Consider the following 18,419-nt stretch of genomic DNA (forward strand, 5'->3'; position numbering starts at 1 on the left):
CCTCTTGGATATTATTCGTCTGACCGAAGACCGCCTCCATCATCAACTGACAGCCCTCTCCTATTTATTTGCTTATAAACCTGTTACAATAAATGATCATTGGAGCCGCGTCAACCTGCAGAGAGCATTTTTTTTAGGGGGGGGGGGGGGCGTTGAATGACATATTGCCGGTGTGCAGGGGAGGATGCCAGGCACATTTTGAGCACGCTCTCCTCAATTTCTTCCATTTATTGCGTGTTGCTTATAAAGAGCTTTAGAGACCTCGCAGAGACACTTGCATGCGGATTGAGCTCCCGCATCCAGCCCCCGCGCAGGACCACTTTACTTCCTCCTCCTCCTCATCCTCCCCGCACGTCTTGATGATGGAGAGGATAAGAAAGGAGATGATACTGATGGAGAGGGGGCTGCACAGTCCAGTGGCCGCCAAGAGGCTCGCCGATTCGGCCGGCAATTCCGTACTGGAGGCCCTGGAGAACTCCCAGCACGGAGGACGCCTCAGCCCGAGAATCACGTCTGCGTCCCTGCACGGGAACCTCGCGGACATGCCGAGTAAAGGCAAGTTCGAGATCGACAGCCTCTTCGGGTCACACCAGGGCAGCGAGCACAGCCCCTCGGCGGACATTTCGTCGTCGGAGAGCCGGAAGAAGATGAGCATTTACTCGGAAGTGTCCCAGGAATCGGACATCAACAGTGATGTGGAAGTGGGCTGCCCCACGCATCGCTCGCCAAGTCAGCACAAGGAAAACAATAAAGGTTAGGTTGAATTAACTGCAGTGCATTATTATTATTGTGGACATCGTCACTAGTGTTCTTATTTGATAATAACAATAAGGCTGTGAAACGGGCACCTACATACTTTTTTTTATACAACCCAAATCAACGTTTTCTTATTTAAAAAAAATATTTCCCCCCCCAGGTTATTCAGATTCTGGCTCGTCCAACACAAGTTCGAGCTCCCTGTCCGGTATGAACGGAAACTCGGGGGCGTCCAACAACAATTCCAACGCGGATCAGGTTAGGAGGTACCGCACAGCCTTCACCAGGGAGCAAATTGGCCGGCTGGAGAAGGAGTTTTACCGGGAAAATTACGTCTCCAGGCCGAGGAGATGCGAATTGGCCGCTGCTCTCAATCTGCCTGAAACCACCATCAAGGTAAAGCAGATCACGTGCATGGAGAAATTGCTGCAATTATTATTTTCATATCACTTCGCTGATTTTTTTTTTTTTTGTGTGGAATATATTAATGCACTAAACGTTCTGACGTTTAGCAGTACTTCAGTTGTTATTTTGGTGTTTTACTGCATGAATAGTAAATTCGAGATGACTTCACATATGGTCAAAAGCAATTATTTTGGTTCTATACCAGATAGCAGGATTTTACACAACAAGTCAATGCATCATGAATTTAAACAGAGTATAAAATGGTGGTTCTGGATGCACGTGTTTTTGTTGCATTAATAGACGCGGTGAATTTAAAAAATAAAATAAAATGTTTCGGTTGTTTCTGTTGCACGAGTGGCATTCACTTTGCCATTATTATTATTATTTTCGCTTGATTTCTGTACAGTCAATTCATCATGAATTTATCATTTAAGAAGAGTAATCTTTTGGTTTTGGTTGTTCCTGATTGATTGTCCACAATATTTTTCGTTGCTGCAAAAACTGTCATTTGAGATTGAATTAAAAAATACTTTACATTTTTCAGCAATGGTTTTAGTCTTTCCTGCATGCTTGAAAATGTAGTATTAAAAACAATATAAATAGTCAACTGATGCTAAGGTTTTCGGTGGTTCTTGGTGGCAGGTGTGGTTCCAGAACCGGCGCATGAAGGACAAGCGTCAACGGCTGGCCATGTCGTGGCCCCACCCTGCTGACCCCAGCTTCTACACCTACATGATGACCCACGCGGCGGCCACGGGGAGCCTCCCGTACCCGTTCCACTCCCACATGCCCCTGCACTACTACCCGCACGTCGGCGTGACGGCGGCCGCCGCGGCCGCAGCCGCCTCGGGGGCCGCGTCGTCGCCCTTCGCCACCTCCATCCGGCCCCTCGACACCTTCCGCGCCCTCTCGCACCCCTACTCCCGGCCGGAGCTCCTGTGCAGCTTCCGCCACCCGGGACTCTACCAGTCGCCGGCGGGCCTTAACAGCTCGGCGGCGGCGGCGGCCGCGGCGGCAGCGGCGGCTGCGGTCGGCGCTCCGTCCGCCGGCGCGCCCTGCTCGTGTCTCAGTTGCCACAGCAGCCAAGCGGCCGGCGCGCTGGGCTCCAGGGCCGCCGGTGCCGGCGCCGACTTCACCTGCACGGCCTCGGGACAAAGGTCCGAGAGTGGATTTTTGCCCTACTCGGCGGCTGTGCTCAGCAAGACCTCCGTACCCTCGCCGGACCAACGAGAGGAGACGTCACTCAACAGATAACTGTCAACAGCCCTCAACGACCCGCATTTTGTTTTTATTTTCAACACTCTCTCTTTTTTTTCCCTTTATTTAATTGTTTAGAAAATCCGATTGATTGAAACCGGAACTCGATAAAAAGCTAAAAGACCAATGGCAACTAATTACAATGATTGTAGATTCATTTTTCTAAAAGACAAACGTTAAAAAAATACGCACACAATTTCCAATTTTGCAAACCTCCCCATAAAGGAACACGTGACGTGCCATCATTTGAAAATTTGAAGAAGAGCCTTAAAACAAACACAACAAATGTTTGCCCCTCCAAAACTCTCTAAAAAAATTCCAACGTTTTTTAATTTAAACTGCAAAAAAAAACAACAACAAAAAAACATCGACAGATTCATTCTACTGAAAGTCTTGAAGTCGGTTAAAAGCATTTTTCTAATGGACCAATGTCTGCCAATTACCATTCATTCTAATATGCAAACGTTCAAAAAAAAGACCCACAGATAGTCTGAACAATTCTCAAAATGTCCAATACTTTGAAATTAACCCTAAATAACTCACACAGATTGTGTCCGTAATAACAGATTTCTGTTTTGTTTTCAACTTTATTCTAAAATCACAAAGGCTCAAATGTTTTCGTTCATTCCCTTATTTTGGAAGTCTGATTAAGACTGGAAATCGTTAAAAAGCTTTTTTCTTATGAGTCAATGGCAGCCAATTACCATTTGCAGACACTTCCGGGTTTAAACCTTAAGAAAAAAAAATCTCTCACTCACACACACACACTTTGTTTTGATTGTGTCTGCATTCCTCGGTTATTGTCTACGTTGCAACAATTCGCAAAAAAAAATCTCCAATATTCTTAAGTTAAACTTAAAAAAAACTCAAACAGATTGTGTCAGTCATTCTTGACGAATTTCTGCGATTTATTTTTATTTTTTGCAAGTGACATTTCCCCAGTTTTGAGTCACGTTTACACAATGTTACATTTGGTTTCATATTATTTTCAACCAAACAAACATTTAGGTTTTACATTTCTACAATTCTACAAAACTTAATGTCCCCTTGCGCAATGTGACACTTTAATTGGCGTTTTAAATTTTAAATTTGTAAAATTTGACTTAGGAGACACCTTGCAAACATTTTAGGTTCATTTTGGTTAATGTTATATTTTAGGTTCCAACTTAAAGTAAAAGACACACATTGTGTTTTTTAGCCATTTTTACTGTTGACCATTTTTTGTAATAATAATTCTCAAAATGTTATTAACTGTGATCCACCTTTTAAGGTCAATTTAATTCAAATTTGCATGTCAAAAAGACATGCAAATGGTATCTTTAAACCATTTGTGACCCCCTTTTTTTCCATTTCTATAATTTCAAAATGCCACCAACTGTGAATTACCTCGTACAACTTGTAACCGATCTTTTATTTTAAGTTAAAACAAAACAAAAGAACAAGTCATTGTTGACTTTTTCCATTTATAAGCTTCAATCATTGTCCACAATATTTATATTTGGAAATCTCCCCAAATTGTGACTCACCTTGCATCTACTCATTTAATTTTCTCAATTTCATTTCTGCATTTTGTGCATGCGTGCCACATCTTTCTTGACTCCACAAAAGGCAGCAGCGATGTTTGGCAGCAGCCGACAGCATGTTTGCAGCAGCACCTCTGCTCTGCTCTGCAGGGACCCTCCTAATCAGCTTGCAGGCGCGCGTCATTTTGCATCGCCTCTTTCTTGTCAATTCCTCTCTTAATAATGCGAGCATGATGACAAAAATTGCCAATCATGCACCCTAGATGGAGCTTCCTTTTGAATAGGCGGCTGCGAGGCAACTTGCTCGTTTGGAGACTTGCTGTCAAGTCCTAACAACCCGCGCAGGGAAGTCATTAGACATACAAAAGAGCCAAGGCGAAGACAAAGGAAACTCTGTATATATGGTGAAGAAGTCAAGGCTTGCAAATATGATGCCCAAAAGACATCGAGGAGGGAGCCCGCGGTTGTTTTTGCTGTATGGAAAATGTCTCGATAAAAACCAATTGATTCCTCGTTCGTTTTGTTTTGTTTTGTTTTTGTTTTTTTTTACAGTCAAGGCCGTTGCATCAAACACACTTTTCCAGATGGAGATCCTCAGCACACATAAACAAGGGGCCACATTCTGACAAATTCGTCTGTGCTATTTTATTGGTTCCTATGTGGGACATCGCTGATATGTTAATTTAAAAACATTTGAATTGTAAATTGTGGACTATTTTGAAAATGGTTAAGTTATTGGGGAGGGGAAATTCTTCCTGTGGATGTAGTTTTTTTTAATGTGTGACTTTCTGAATGTTGTTAATGTTGAAAACACTGGATGTGAGCCAACCGCACCAATCGCCCCTAAAATCAGCAATTTCTTTTTTGTGCAAAATTACAAAAGACTGAAGATTTTATTTTTTTTACAGTCCACTCAAGTATTTTTTTTTTTATGTCTGGTAAACGAGCACTGACATAAAAGAAACATAATACAGTATTGACCTTTTTACCTTCTTGGGTCTGTATAACTATCGCTGTATTTAAAATAACAATGACTGTATGGATTTAAATATTTTAACTTGGAAAAAGATGTGCAATATGAAATGTAAATCCTGTTATTTATTGATCGTGTTTGTTCTTGGGGGAAAAATAAATACAAAATCTTCACACACTTCCATGCCTTTATGCTAGACTGCACAAAACATTTTTATTTACAGCTCTCAATGTGTTTGCATGGCGTGACACAGTTCCATCGCGCTGTTAATTAAAAATGCATGCAAATGTTGGGACGGGGGGGGCTTCGATGAGGGGTCACTCCAGCACTATCATTTACCATTATTTGTACATTACCTCTAAATGATACTGGCCGATCCTGTCGTTAATTGCGCCGGGTTCAAATATACGCACAACGTGCACCAGAATGGCCCCCGGGGACTTGAAGATAAGTTGCTTTTTTTCTACGTGCCCATTAAAGAAGCAGGATTAGGGGGCTGCGAACATGGGCGTGATGTATCGCCGTGTTTCCTGGCGCTTTAAAGCGAGCCTTGCATTGAGATAGATGGTGGGCATGAAAAAAAAAAAAAAAAAACGGGGTGGGGGGTGAGGTGGGGGGCGGCGCAACACTGGCCACAATAACGCCATTAGTTTTGCATCCAGAGAAGAAGAGAGTGGGGAACAAAATGCGTCATAACGTTGTCGAGTGCCTGTCACCTTCACTGAATGTTTTTTGACACGGGGATAAATCTCTGGCTTGTTTAATATTCTGCTATATTCTGCTTTATTTGGGTGCTAATAGAAAAACCAAATTAAATGTCCACACAGCCGAGATAGAAACGCGAGGATCGATGATGCGGCCCCTACTGTCCAATCGGGCCGCCACTTAATTGCCTGTATTTGCAGGATAATTGAACGGCTTGTTGTAAATTGAGGGATTTTATATAGAAAGCGCATGAAAAGTGCGTTTACTGACATTCATCGCGTCTTTGACATTGATTATCTGATCAGCGCCGTGTCACGCTCACCTCCAATTCTTCATTACACACTGTTTATGAGCTGTTACTGCACAACTCGCTTGTTCCTCGGTGATTGATTGCCTTATTAACGCGTGTTCTTGTAAGTGTGACCGGACTGATTACGATGCATATGTTTAGAATAATGTTTCATTTAGCTGACTGCGAGTAATGCGGGGTGACAGCTGCTGCGGGAGGACAAAAAAAAAAAAAAAAAAAAAATGAGAGGGGGAGGTATGGAGTGGTGAGTAAACTACAGGGAGCAAGCGGGGCCAAAACGCAATGAAGGTGGCACCGCAACGGCCATGCGCAGCAGCTAGCACACGAGCAAGTGATATTGTGGCTAAAGTCACAAATAGCTTTTGGTTCATTTTCAAGAAGTGGAGGTTCGCACCTGTGTAAGCTGGCCCGACACATACACTCTAAAAACGCTTGGGTTAAGAATAACACAATTTGGGGTCAACAACCCACTACTTGGGTCAATTTGACCCAACTTTGTGGGTTGTTTTTGCAGAATAAACCCCCAAAATTGGGCTGTTTTGTACAAAACAACACTAGAAGTGGATCGGTCCATTTTTGAACCAAAATTGTGTTATTTTCAACCCAACTGTTTTTAGAGTGGTGGAGCAGCTGCATTAAGGACAGGAGGGGCAGTGCCCCACCAGACAGGTCGTTTACTTTCTTCATTAATTATCTACAAAAATGCAGGGTTGTTTCCAAACCTACTCACTGGGTCCACTCCTAAAACCGCCGGGTCAAAAATAACCCAATAACCCAATTTGGGTCGAAAATTTGGGTTGTAAATGATACTTTCTGGGTTGTTTTGTATCAAAAATGTGTCCATTTTTGGACACTGTTTTTTTACCCAGCAGTTTACTGTGGGTGGATTTTCAGAAGATTGGGTTACTTTTATCCAAGTTCATGATTTTGACCCAGCAGATTGGGTTGAATATGGATTTCAGTGGGGTGACGATCCGAAGCTGGTCGCCATCTTGAAAAGTACGCTCTTAAAATCGCTGGGTCAAAATTAACCCAATTTTTCAGTTGGAAAACTGGATGGATGGATGGATGGTCGAATATTGGACTGACCCTTTACATGGGTCAATTTGACCCAACGGTCAAATGGGTTGTTCCGTACAAACGAACCAATTTTTCAAATACAACCCAGGCAAGAAATAAGAATAGTAAAGGCACTTTGGTCTATTCTGTCTCAAGAAACATGTATTTGAACCTGTGAAAAGTTTTTAAATTGCGGAATTGTTTGTACTGTATTAGTAGATCCACTTCCTTGTAAAATTTAAGCTCCCTCTGAATGGCTTTATTCAGCAGGGTCAAATGCCCTGCTCTCCTGTGAAGGACACGAGAAGACGGACTAAGTCAATAAGTGTGAAAGTTGCACAAAAGGGAATAAGCAGATCTTTTGCTGCTAAGAAAACACACAGTGGTAGATTATCCTTTAAAATGCTATAAGTGGGACTTAAAAACAAATGAGTTCAGAAATACAGATGGTGAATGAGGACCAATTTTGTTGTATTGTTCCTTATGATTACATCCAAAGCCAATGAAAGGCTATCGTATTTTCCTCCCATTTGGTGCACTATTTGCATCACACGACGCAGCTGTTACATGGAGCCTCAGACCATCAGGTAGCTTCCAACACCTATAAGATCCCATTTAATGCTTTCAAATGTTCCCCAAACGTGAATGGAAGACGAGAGCTTAATGAGATTTATGCCGCCATTACGCTTCTAAAGTAGTTTCTGCTCTGTTTGTCTCAAATCATTGCCTCTGTTCAAATGTTACCTTCATATATTACATGGCATTAATTCAACTATAGCTCATTAAGACGGAGCGAAATGGTTAAATTAGCTTATCAAGTCATAATCATGATGAATGGGCTTTTAATTCTGATACAAGCTGGGCAAATTGCAATTTTGTGCGTTTTGATGGTTCTCAAATAACATTTAATATAACGGGTCATCCCCTCAATCAATTACTGGAGGCTGCGAGCGTGTTGTGTACAGGATTTTTTCATGCATATGTATCGAAATGTGTTCTCAATTATCTTTGGAAATTGCTTTTATTGGGTTAACGATTAATTCTTCCAGAGGTTCTTTGCTCTGCATATGGTAATGGTGGTGCAACAAATTAATATTCCTGAGACGCGGTGTATGCTTTAGATTTTCAAGTAGTTTTTTTTTTTTTTATATATATATTACGTAGGTGTATGTTTGGGGATTTGAAAATACTTTTATGAAAATGCAATTTCTTATGGGACTGCCATAACTTCTTGGTTGAAGTAAAAAAAAAAAATTGTGTCTCATCACATGTAACAGATGTGGTATATTCTGAATGCACACTGACAGAGTGAATACACAGTACATACAAATAAAGAATAATGGATACCTCAGACACCATATTTATCACAGTGTCACTGGGCGGAATGGGGGAAAAAAATCCAGGAAAAACATGAAAGTCCAATATATGAAAAAAGAAATCTGCAATGCCGCAGGTGCCGAACTGTGAATATGCAGGGGTTGAGTGTAGTTGTAAGTTGTAATATCACAAATCACCACTAGATGGAAGACTTAGTTATGGGTACATGGGTCTTTATACTGCCCTATACTACAGGAATAGGCCTAATACTTTTGTTGCAGCTTTGGAATGACAATAGACAAACAGTACCTAAATTATATTAAGATTTGAAGTGATTTTATTTTTGTGAAAAAAATGTACAAAATGAGTTCTTAATGTTGGTTTCTTGTTCAGCAGTTTTGTGCCCTCCTTGAAAGAATTTTTTTTACACAAGAGCCATTTTCACTTGAAAAAAAAATCACAGTTACATGGTTATTTTGTTGTTTGCTGCAAACCCTTTGTTGCTGGGTTAGGAGGGTGGATCTTTTATACATGCTTTGAAAAAATTACCAAAAATGAAATACAGTACATTTGGTTAAAAAGTGCGTGGTCCTATGTGCCCACCGAGTGGCACTAATACTGGGAAAATACTAGGCCTGACCCAACACCACTATGGCAATTAACCAAAGACTCATTGCATCGTACTGCCTCTGTCCATGACCTACCACTTCAGAATGAGACTTCCAAGCAGTGGAGCACAGAAAGAATGCCCATGTTCTTGGGTGTTGCAATGGGACACACCCCCTAAGCTTGACACCATCTAAACCAGGAGAGCTGCAGACGGTCAGTACCAAGCCACAGGCAGCTCAAACCAGTCGGATCCATCCAAGGTATGTTCTTTTTATCACTCAATTCTAACCCACATTCACGTCCATTCCAAGGTGTCCGGTTAAATAGCTTTTAAGACGTAACGTCAATGCAACACGTTATGTTAGCATTAACTCTCTTGCTAGCCGGAGTTAGCTCGTACGGGTAACACTTGTTGGAAAAGTGGATTAAAGTAATTTAAAAGCATTGTTGATGTCGTACTTGAGGTTGACCATTATGGGAGCAATAATATGACTTCATGTCGTGTGTAAATGAAGCGAAACGACTCGCGATGTGCACTTCTGATGCTAGCCTTAGTTAGCAAGCAGCTAGCCGATGGCTCCCGTTCTAGACTATTTTCAGGCGTCAAGGAGTTCGAAGCTATTCCAAGTGTTCACATGCCTTGTTGCTTGACAACTTGAGTGAAACATTGGCGCTTTATGTCCACAGGTGGAAGACGTCAAACACTGAAAACATTCGACGAGGAGGCTGCAATCCCCTTTCACCATCATGGGGGCTGTCATCTCTCGGTGGAGGGTGCGTGTTTGTTTTAAACGGAATGTTAAAGTTATACTCTCACTGGCCACACCATTAGGTGCACTCACGCGCCTTTTAATGACACGAGCAATATCAACAATTGTGCCTTTAGAAAGGCAACAATGTTCATCTTAAACTAAACAGTTCATTGTGTAGCTACAGGAGTTCAGCCAAATGTTAGACATGCTATGATGTGATGCATACTGTACAGTGCACTTTTACACCACTTTGCATACTACAACTTGTTAATATACTGCAAGTCCTCAAACAACTGTGCTTTATTATCTATGCAAAATGTGTTTTATTGACGGTGCAAGTGTAGTTTTGTGGCTTTGACACATGCACGTGTAGATCGCGTAGAAATAGGCATACGAAAGAGGAAGTTCCATGTTTACTCTGTTATTTATTCCCCTTTTCCCCCCCTTGCAGGCCAAACCTTCCACTGTGGAGATTTTGGAGGGAATAGATAAGGTATGCTTAAAAGAGGAACACTTTGCTTTTTAATTGTATTCTCTGCATTAGTTATTTTCCACATGCTGATAGATAAAATACTTTAAAGTGTAGTGTATCGTCTAATTGGCTCTGTGGGACCCATGCGCTATGAGGCAGGCCATCAGGTGTGACAGTTTTCATGACAATTGCAAAGCTTAAGGTGCTGTCAAAACAAAGCTCAAATCAGTAATAGACATGTAGTCAAAATGAATCCTTGTGTATATCTAAAACACTTCCTCATTCGAGGACTGACGGGGCTTTAGTGCACCGCTACAGTTAAGCTTGCAGGCTATTTTCAGCCCTCTCTCCTTGGAGTGCTTGACACTGCTCAGGTCAAGTAGCAACAAAACATCCCCTTAGAAAAACATTCTATCTCTTACTGCTAAAGATTATTTAGTTTTTTCTTTTCTTTTTTTTTTTGGCGGGTGTCTATTGTTACATATCATCCTTTTACTGCATCGGATTGGGAGGATGTTAATGTACTGGTTCTGGAGTGACAGATGCAAATGTTAGAGTGGAGACTGAGGTACATTGACCTCATTAGCTATTTGTGGATTGGGTAACCAATACTTTAAAGGGGTGCACGAAGGAATACAGTACACGTCTATAAAAGACTGCAATGGCTCCATTAGATAACGACTACAACGTCAAATAAAAATTTAGCTTAGCTTTAGCAATAAAACGAATGCGTTTGACTCTTTACCTCATGGTTTCCTGAAAAAAAGCATGCTTTGATTTTTGAATTAACATAAGCATTTTTTTCCTTTCAGGACATTCAGCTTTATGAGGAACACGGCGAAAAATACCAAAGACAGCTGAAGATTTGGCTCGGCCGACTGCTTTTGTACTCTGCTCTTCTCTACCTGATCACCTCCGCAGTGGTGTATTGCTGGTACCTGCCGGAACAGCTCATAGGGCGCTTTATTCTCGCTCTTCCCTTTGTCATATTTCCTTTATTGTAAGTACAGTACACATAATCCACTCTACATGAAATGGCGCCATGTCCATCCAATTAACATCGTCCTATTCGTTCTTTCCTTTTTCAGAGTGTGGTTGCTTCGAAAACTCCTAATAGTAATATTTTCACGAAGAACTGAAAAGAACAGTATGAGACTTTTATTGATTCATCAATACAATTTTAGTTGGCATTAGACTGAAGTTGATTTTTCTCCCCCCCCCCCTTCAGATGAAAAACTGGAGACTCTTAAAGTGCAAAAGAAGAAAATAGTAAGTTATACATTGATATACTGTATATTGTTGATTACTTTGCAAACATTCTAAAAGGTGGCCTCCTTGGTAGAAGTACTGTAATAATATGCACATAATCAGCGAAATGTTCTTTTCCACCTTGTAAGATACATGAGCATTTCAAATCACAGTGGTCTTGACTGACTTGAACACCTTATGTCGAAACCTTTCATTATTGCTCTTATCAATCTGATCAGTACTTTGTATTTGCTAATGAAGGTGCTGTGCAGATGGCATTGGATTGGTGTGAAGACATAACCCAGTAAACTACTCTGCTAACATCACAGTAATTAATAGCATGTAGCGCCGCAACAAGATAAATCTGAGAAATGACTTGTCATCCTCTGTCGGGTCTAATAACTTTCAATAATTAGGGCTGATGGATTTTCACCGTCTCCATTATCGAAGTAGTGAATGTAATTATTCTTCACATTACATGTAAACATGTAGAAATGTTTGGTATTTACTGTAAATGAAGATATGTACTTTCTGTCACTTCTAATGTCACGGTAGGTGTACTTTATTACAGCTAGATAATGAGATATTAGATGATCATTAAATGAGTCTACAGTATTTTTCACCATGCAACTCTCATTTCAGCTTGAAGAAGTTATGGAAACAGAGACGTATAAAAATGCAAAAATGATTCTGGAAAGATTTGATCCTGATTCCAAGCGGAGAATGGTGAGCAAAGTAAATCCTAATGAGAGTCGTTTGTTATGGAGGTTCAATACATTTCACTGACTGAATAAATGCAATTCCCATTTCAAATTGTATCTGTTAGCACAAGTTATAAAATTAAAGTAAAAACAGGAACCATTTTAATTTTGTTCAACACAACCCATTTTAGGGGTTGAACAATTTCATGTGCCCAAGTAATAGTTTTTTTTTTTTCTTTGATGAAGGAACTTACATCGTCTCCACTCGGACCCCAGATGACGCCAAAACCAGGCCAAGGTAGCGATGAGTAGTAACAGCTCAGTTTTCTGTGCTACGCTTTCCTCCTTTTACCACACCTCACCGTCAGTTTCTCCTTTTTTTTTTTGTCAGAGCTTCGCCAACGCAATGTCATCCCGAAAACCCCGGTGGCGGTGACTCCTGCGAGCGGCGTGGCGGGCCGCCCTCCTCTTTCTGGCGGGCCCACCAACCCCGGACGATCTTCCCACTCGGCCCCAGGAGGACCCCCAGAGAGGGGCCTGTCTGCCGCGGCTGCTCAGGAGGACTTGACGAGGAAGCCCGTGACCCCTGGAACACCTGCTCCAGGATTTGGTGAGTTACCTGCGCACAGTGGGGACCGTATCATAATGTGGCCGATTAAGGCGTGATTTACCCTTCCTGGTTCTCTCTCCCCAGTTGCTCAGGCTCCGTACAGTATTGTGTCTTCAATCTAAACAAAGTACATTTGAGATGCGAGTGTAGGAATTGCTCAAAATGACTTACTTCTATTCTAGGTTTAAGGTTTCTCACACTAGCGCATGAATTGAGATTTAAAAAAAAAAAAAAAAAAGCTGTGTGCTTTTTATGTGTATTTATTGGCATGTTTTTAAAGCTCAAATAAAAAAAAAAAACTTTCCGTAGAACAGTTGTCCTGTGTGGGAGACATCTGTGTCTCCATATAGAAGGCCTGACTATTCAATATCAATTATTTCTGGACTATGAACGCTCAATAGATGAAGCCAATGGGTGCAAACAGTAAAGGAAATGTGCTCCTAGAGGAAGCCGCGAGCCGTAATTGCCATGTGGAATGCCAACTGTGAGCAATGCACGAAGCAGGATTACATTAACTATGATTAATTAGCCGGAGCACCGTTTGTTCTCTGGGCAATGGTGGTGGAATCTCAGTAAATGTCTTCTTGGCAAAATTGCCTTTGGCATTGGCAGCGCCTCACAAATGGTTTACACGACTTGATATCACCTGCTTCTGCTGAAAATTGAAAGTGAAAAGCAATTTGATACACAGAGTCGCCGCAGAGTTTCCATATGTCGACGAATTAATAACCAGCAGGGTACTGAGACGGTGCCAAGTCTCACAGAAATGACCAGTCATCTTCCTATGATTGCTCTTGATGTTAGATTATATTAATTACTACTCTCCAACACCGCGGGGGGGATCTGGACGTGCTTTGCAAGGGCGATAAGAGTCATTAACAGCAAGGATTTTTTTTTTGTGGAATGTATCTCGCTTTCTTCTTGTTTCCTTAGTTGCATCCTCATGATGTTTCATATTCGTATGGTGTTTTGTTTGAAAAGGGATGCACCCCCCAGGCCCGCCCCTGGCCAGACCGGTGCTTCCAAGGCACAGAGGGGCTATGGACAGAGTCATTGAGTACCTCGTTGGAGATGGCCCACAAAACAGGTATATATTTTCAGTCTATTATCATGTATACTCTTGCTGGCCACATAATTAGGTAGCATGAGCTGAAGACCCATCCCATGTGACGAATATGTTTTTTTTGGCGGCTGTAAAATTGATGAGTTATTTATTTATTTTTTTTAAATCACTGTATTCTGTAACTAATCTGTCATCATACAGATCGTGCAAGTTTGCGGCCTGCACATGATGTCAGCCTTAATTTAGGCCAAATTCCTTTTAGTAGGGATGTGATGGGGGGGATGAAGTTGAACTAAGTGACATTCAAGGTTTTGAGCTTAGCAACACGGTGTTTTATCTTGCTTGTCGAATGATGTCAGTGTTAACTTTTTTTTTTTTTTTTTTTCCATACCATTTTTGTAAGAATGAGCATTTTCAGTCTACTTCACAAAAGGATGACAGGTGAACTTAATTTGACCTTCTCAAAACTTTGAAATACAACAACTTGCTGTTGTTTTACTAGGAGCTGAGGTAAAATTCACAATAGCTAGTATTTTTTATTATTTTTTTTTAATTTGAAAAATTAATAATTTCCTAGGATGTCTGCTTCAGCTTTCAGTGACTCTCTGTTATTGTTGGAACTTGGAGATCACATTACAGTATATGACATTAGCAATTGTCAAAGCCAGAAACACTGGTCCATTCATTCAATTCTTTTAGTACAACAAGTTGTGCAAAAAGTACTGAAACAATGAACAGTTGAACCCGTGAATTCAAAAGTTTGAAGAAGGTCAAATTAAGTTGACCCGTACAGGTTACAACACATTTTAGAAACATCCTGAAAATTCACCTGAAAGCTAATTATCCCTAATTTTTTATGAATAGTGTCATTTTGCATAATGGTTGTCTGCTGTCTACAAATCGTTTCTAATGCATCATGGTGTTCCTAGTAGCAAGTGTTGATTGAATACATAGTTTCCATTCCATTCACAGTACTTTTTTTCCCCATCCCTCCCTCAGATTCGCTCTCATATGCCAGCAGTGTGTGTCCCACAACGGCATGGCCTTAAAAGAGGAATTTGAATACGTCGGTAAGACTTGGAGAAGCACTCAGCTCTTCGTCAGTCTCGCTCAAATGCTGCGCCTCCATTTGCCCTCTAGCACTTGGCAGCACAGTATATCATGTGGTTTTTAAATGCCTCCACCACCGCCGACCCCTGTGAGCAAATTTGCACCAAGATTGAATATGCAAACCGGTGCTGCGCATCAATCTTAAGTCTTTATGCATCTCAGGCCTTTAAAAAAACAAAAAAACAACATTGGCTCAAATTTATGTATATGTTTGTGAGATGACATTCACGTTGTTTTATTTGTTTCAGCCTTCCGATGCGCATATTGTTACTTCCTCAACCCTGCCAGAAAGACTAGACCTCAAGCACCCAGACTCCCCGAGGTCACTGGTCAGCTCAAGATGTCTTCTGAGGCACCCTCCTCGTCATCCAGTGCTGACGAAGACTATCCGCAACCTGTTAAAGGTGATGAGAGCATACATACCAAACTCAAGGCCCAGGGGCCAGATCCGGCCCGCCACATCATTTTATGTGGCCCGCCAAAGCAAATTATTTGCACAGGCTTCGCGTTGCTTGCTAAAATACCCAAATTGTAAAATTGTCTTCACTTTTAAAAATGCAGACATACTGCAAGCATTGTCTTAACCAATCCCTCTTTTAAGATAAAAGTAATATAATATTTTAACGTTTTTTTGGCTGGCCTCTGATTTCAAAATTAGTTATTCATCCATTTGGTAGGTTTACGTAATATGATCATACATTTATTTGGGTTCACAGTCAAAACGGCCCTCCAAAGGAAAACCAAACTACGATGTTGCCTGCGACCAAAATTTGTTTGAGACCCCTGGTCTAATTGAAGCAAAAAAAACAAACAAAAAAAAAGTCTTTCATTAAATCATGGTTCATTTGCCTTTATTGTAGCGTAAGCCTAACCTGTAAAACCAAAACATGTCCAATAAACCTGATGTTTATTTTAATATAGATTCATTTATTGCTTGTGTTTGTTAAAAAAATGTATCAGATTGGAGGACTTTGAAAAAAAATAATTGCAGATTAAATCGCTGTCACAATATTGAGGGGGGGAAAAAATTTGCTTATTTTACAAACTTGTTCAGCCTTGGTTTTGGGACATTTTGGATTATTCTACATTACTGACTTGGTGGGAACAGTTGGGGGAAGGCCCTCTTCAGTTGTGGCATTACTGTTCCCTAGTGCACAAAGCTAGTTCCATAAAGACATGCTAAAATAAGTGTAGTGTTTAAAATTTAAGTTATATCTGTGCTGAAAAATACACACAGTAGTTATGGATAAATACTAAAAAGTACATTTCTTGCAAATGTTTCATTGGCAGGGGACGCACAACATGCAACTCCCCCAACCCCCCCAGAGTCCAGCCCTGAGTCTGACCACCAAAGCAAGTCACAAGACGAGCCATCTGAGAAATCTGATGAAGAGCAGGATTTGTCTGCTATGGAGGTGGAGTAAAGAAAACACATTTCACATCATCTGGAACTTTGGTGAAAGAGATTTAATGAGTATGGTCCTACTTTGGAGTAGCGCAGTAACCACCACCGTGTCTTACTGTGCTTTTCAATGTACTCAGGCCTTTGCTTTGGCAAGCATTTTTACTGTAGTGATGAATTGTTTGGCACTAGCATCTGGTGGGAAAATATAAATATAAATATTCACCAACCAGTTTTCATAACAGAGATCTGATGCTCTGTAGTTTGTCATGCTGCATTGTACTTGTTTACCTCTGTATTTGACTTCATGTCTTAATAGGAAACTGTTAATGAAACACGTTTTTATGTATAAGGTCCATTCACTGCTGTGCCTTAACCAGTTGTTGACTGGGGGCGCTGTGTCGCAAAGTGGTGCAACCAACATGTTTACACGAGACGGTACAAACTGTACAATAGAAAGCACTTGCAATATGTATTTATTTCTCCAAACAGGGAAGGACATTATCGTTGGTACTGTGCACCTGCTGGATGTGCCTTTTATATTTTAAATGGCTTCCTCTTGAGTATTTTGGATGCAACCTATTTACATTTTGACAATCTCTTTACCTGTTTTCAATCAAGTGAATGAATGTGTTTGCTGCGAATGTGTCAGTTTGAGTGTAAATATTAAAATAAACTTTTGAGAACGTTTGTCCTTCTTTTCAAAATACATTCTGATTACAATACTCACGGGCATATATACTGCATGTCCCCTGTGAAAAACGACTAATGTACAGCAGCTGAACATAGTCACTTGTGAATCTCTTCTGTGTTCAAAGTCTTCAAACAAAATTGCATTTTGGATTTGTGAATATTATGTGCAACTGTAGTCACAGGGACCTCAGGCTGCTTTGAGACGGTCATATAGCCTTTTAACATGTATGCCGAAATTTGTATTTATAATCACCTGAGACAACTCGCTCCTTCACTTTCCCTGGTCCATGTTTAGTGTGGTACATGCCAGCAAACAGAACAGTGACAACTTGTCACCATTTGAATAGGCCAACTGACTGATTACAAGTTTGAAGATACCTGTGATGCTAATTAGCAGACACGCCTTGGTTGAACATGTCCCTATGGTCAAATTATTTTCAGTCTTTTCTAGGGGTACCATCATTTTTGTCGAGGGTTTCATGAGGTTTTTTTTTCCCCCCGATTTGTCAACTTGGCCACACCACTGAATAATTTCTGGTTACGCCTCTTTTGCTATGCCCATCACTCGTAGAGCAACCCATCACAATATGAACATAAAGTGCTTTCTTTGTTGGCATGAATTTTGTAAAATACATTCATATTAAAACAATGTTTATGTCATTTATTTGTTCACTATTAATTGTGAAAGGTCCAGCAGCTGACGTTGACTCGTTGCTGAACGATTCCAAACACAGCCACAGTGTGAGCGATGCTACTAGCGAGCAAGAGAGGCATCGACTCCATGTTCTAAGAGAAACACTAAATGGGGAATAGAAAAAGGTAGAGCATGTAAATAGCCGTGATTAGATCAACTCTTGTGCATTCCGTATGTGTGTCAGGCTTTACAAATTGCTGCCCTGTTTCGGTTCCTCACGGCCAATGTTTAAACGGTCCATTTTCATTAGGTGGCCAATTTTAGCTTGTGATCATTTTATTTTCGCTCATTGATCATTTCAGACAGCGTAACATAATGGTGTTGACATCGAGCCCGACCAGTCTTGATTGCTTGACCCTCTTCATTTGCAAGCAGATAGTCATTGCAGCTACAAAGTTGCTCTGCTGCCACCGCCTGACCCTCTTCCCCTCAACATGCACTGTAAACTACGATTGAGGTCAACGCACCACATCTTCTATGGGTTTTGATAATGTATGTTTACAGAGACGTGACCTTCGGGGCCTTGTAATGCATCAATGTGACATCCACAGTAACGCCTGATTCCACCGCATGCTGTTTGGGGTTGACCTCTGACAAGAGTCGAACGGGGGGGAAAAAAAATGGGACATCAATAGGACAATGTTTGGATGTTTTCACACCACTGGGATCTTATTCCACCATACACAGGCCGCACATGTGCATGCGTGTCATCTTTAAGTGCTCTGTGACATTGTCTGAGATGATTTGTTTTGGGCTCAGT

General features: G+C 41.1%; 2 protein-coding genes across 2 annotated transcripts; both read left to right on the forward strand.

Annotated features, from left to right (window-relative positions):
• Nucleotides 1-359: 359 nt before the first annotated feature.
• On the forward strand, nucleotides 360-5,046 carry evx2 (even-skipped homeobox 2). The gene is made up of 3 exons (XM_086051875.1): nucleotides 360-753; nucleotides 917-1,152; nucleotides 1,804-5,046. The coding sequence occupies exons 1-3, from the start codon at nucleotides 360-362 to the stop codon at nucleotides 2,413-2,415; spliced, it is 1,242 nt and encodes a 413-aa protein (XP_085908001.1). The 3' UTR covers nucleotides 2,416-5,046.
• A 3,929-nt stretch (nucleotides 5,047-8,975) lies between these two features.
• lnpa (limb and neural patterns a) lies at nucleotides 8,976-17,081 on the forward strand. Its single transcript, XM_086052537.1, has 13 exons — nucleotides 8,976-9,174; nucleotides 9,602-9,688; nucleotides 10,118-10,159; nucleotides 10,951-11,138; nucleotides 11,227-11,285; nucleotides 11,367-11,407; nucleotides 12,029-12,112; nucleotides 12,334-12,385; nucleotides 12,479-12,697; nucleotides 13,679-13,784; nucleotides 14,760-14,830; nucleotides 15,119-15,274; nucleotides 16,161-17,081. The coding sequence occupies exons 2-13, from the start codon at nucleotides 9,662-9,664 to the stop codon at nucleotides 16,292-16,294; spliced, it is 1,179 nt and encodes a 392-aa protein (XP_085908663.1). The 5' UTR covers nucleotides 8,976-9,174; nucleotides 9,602-9,661; the 3' UTR covers nucleotides 16,295-17,081.
• Nucleotides 17,082-18,419: the final 1,338 nt, after the last annotated feature.

This window comes from Filicampus tigris, chromosome 14 (assembly GCF_054856515.1).
Source record: "Filicampus tigris isolate MCC_2025a chromosome 14, RoL_Ftig_1.0, whole genome shotgun sequence".
In the NCBI taxonomy this organism is placed as follows: domain Eukaryota; kingdom Metazoa; phylum Chordata; class Actinopteri; order Syngnathiformes; family Syngnathidae; genus Filicampus; species Filicampus tigris.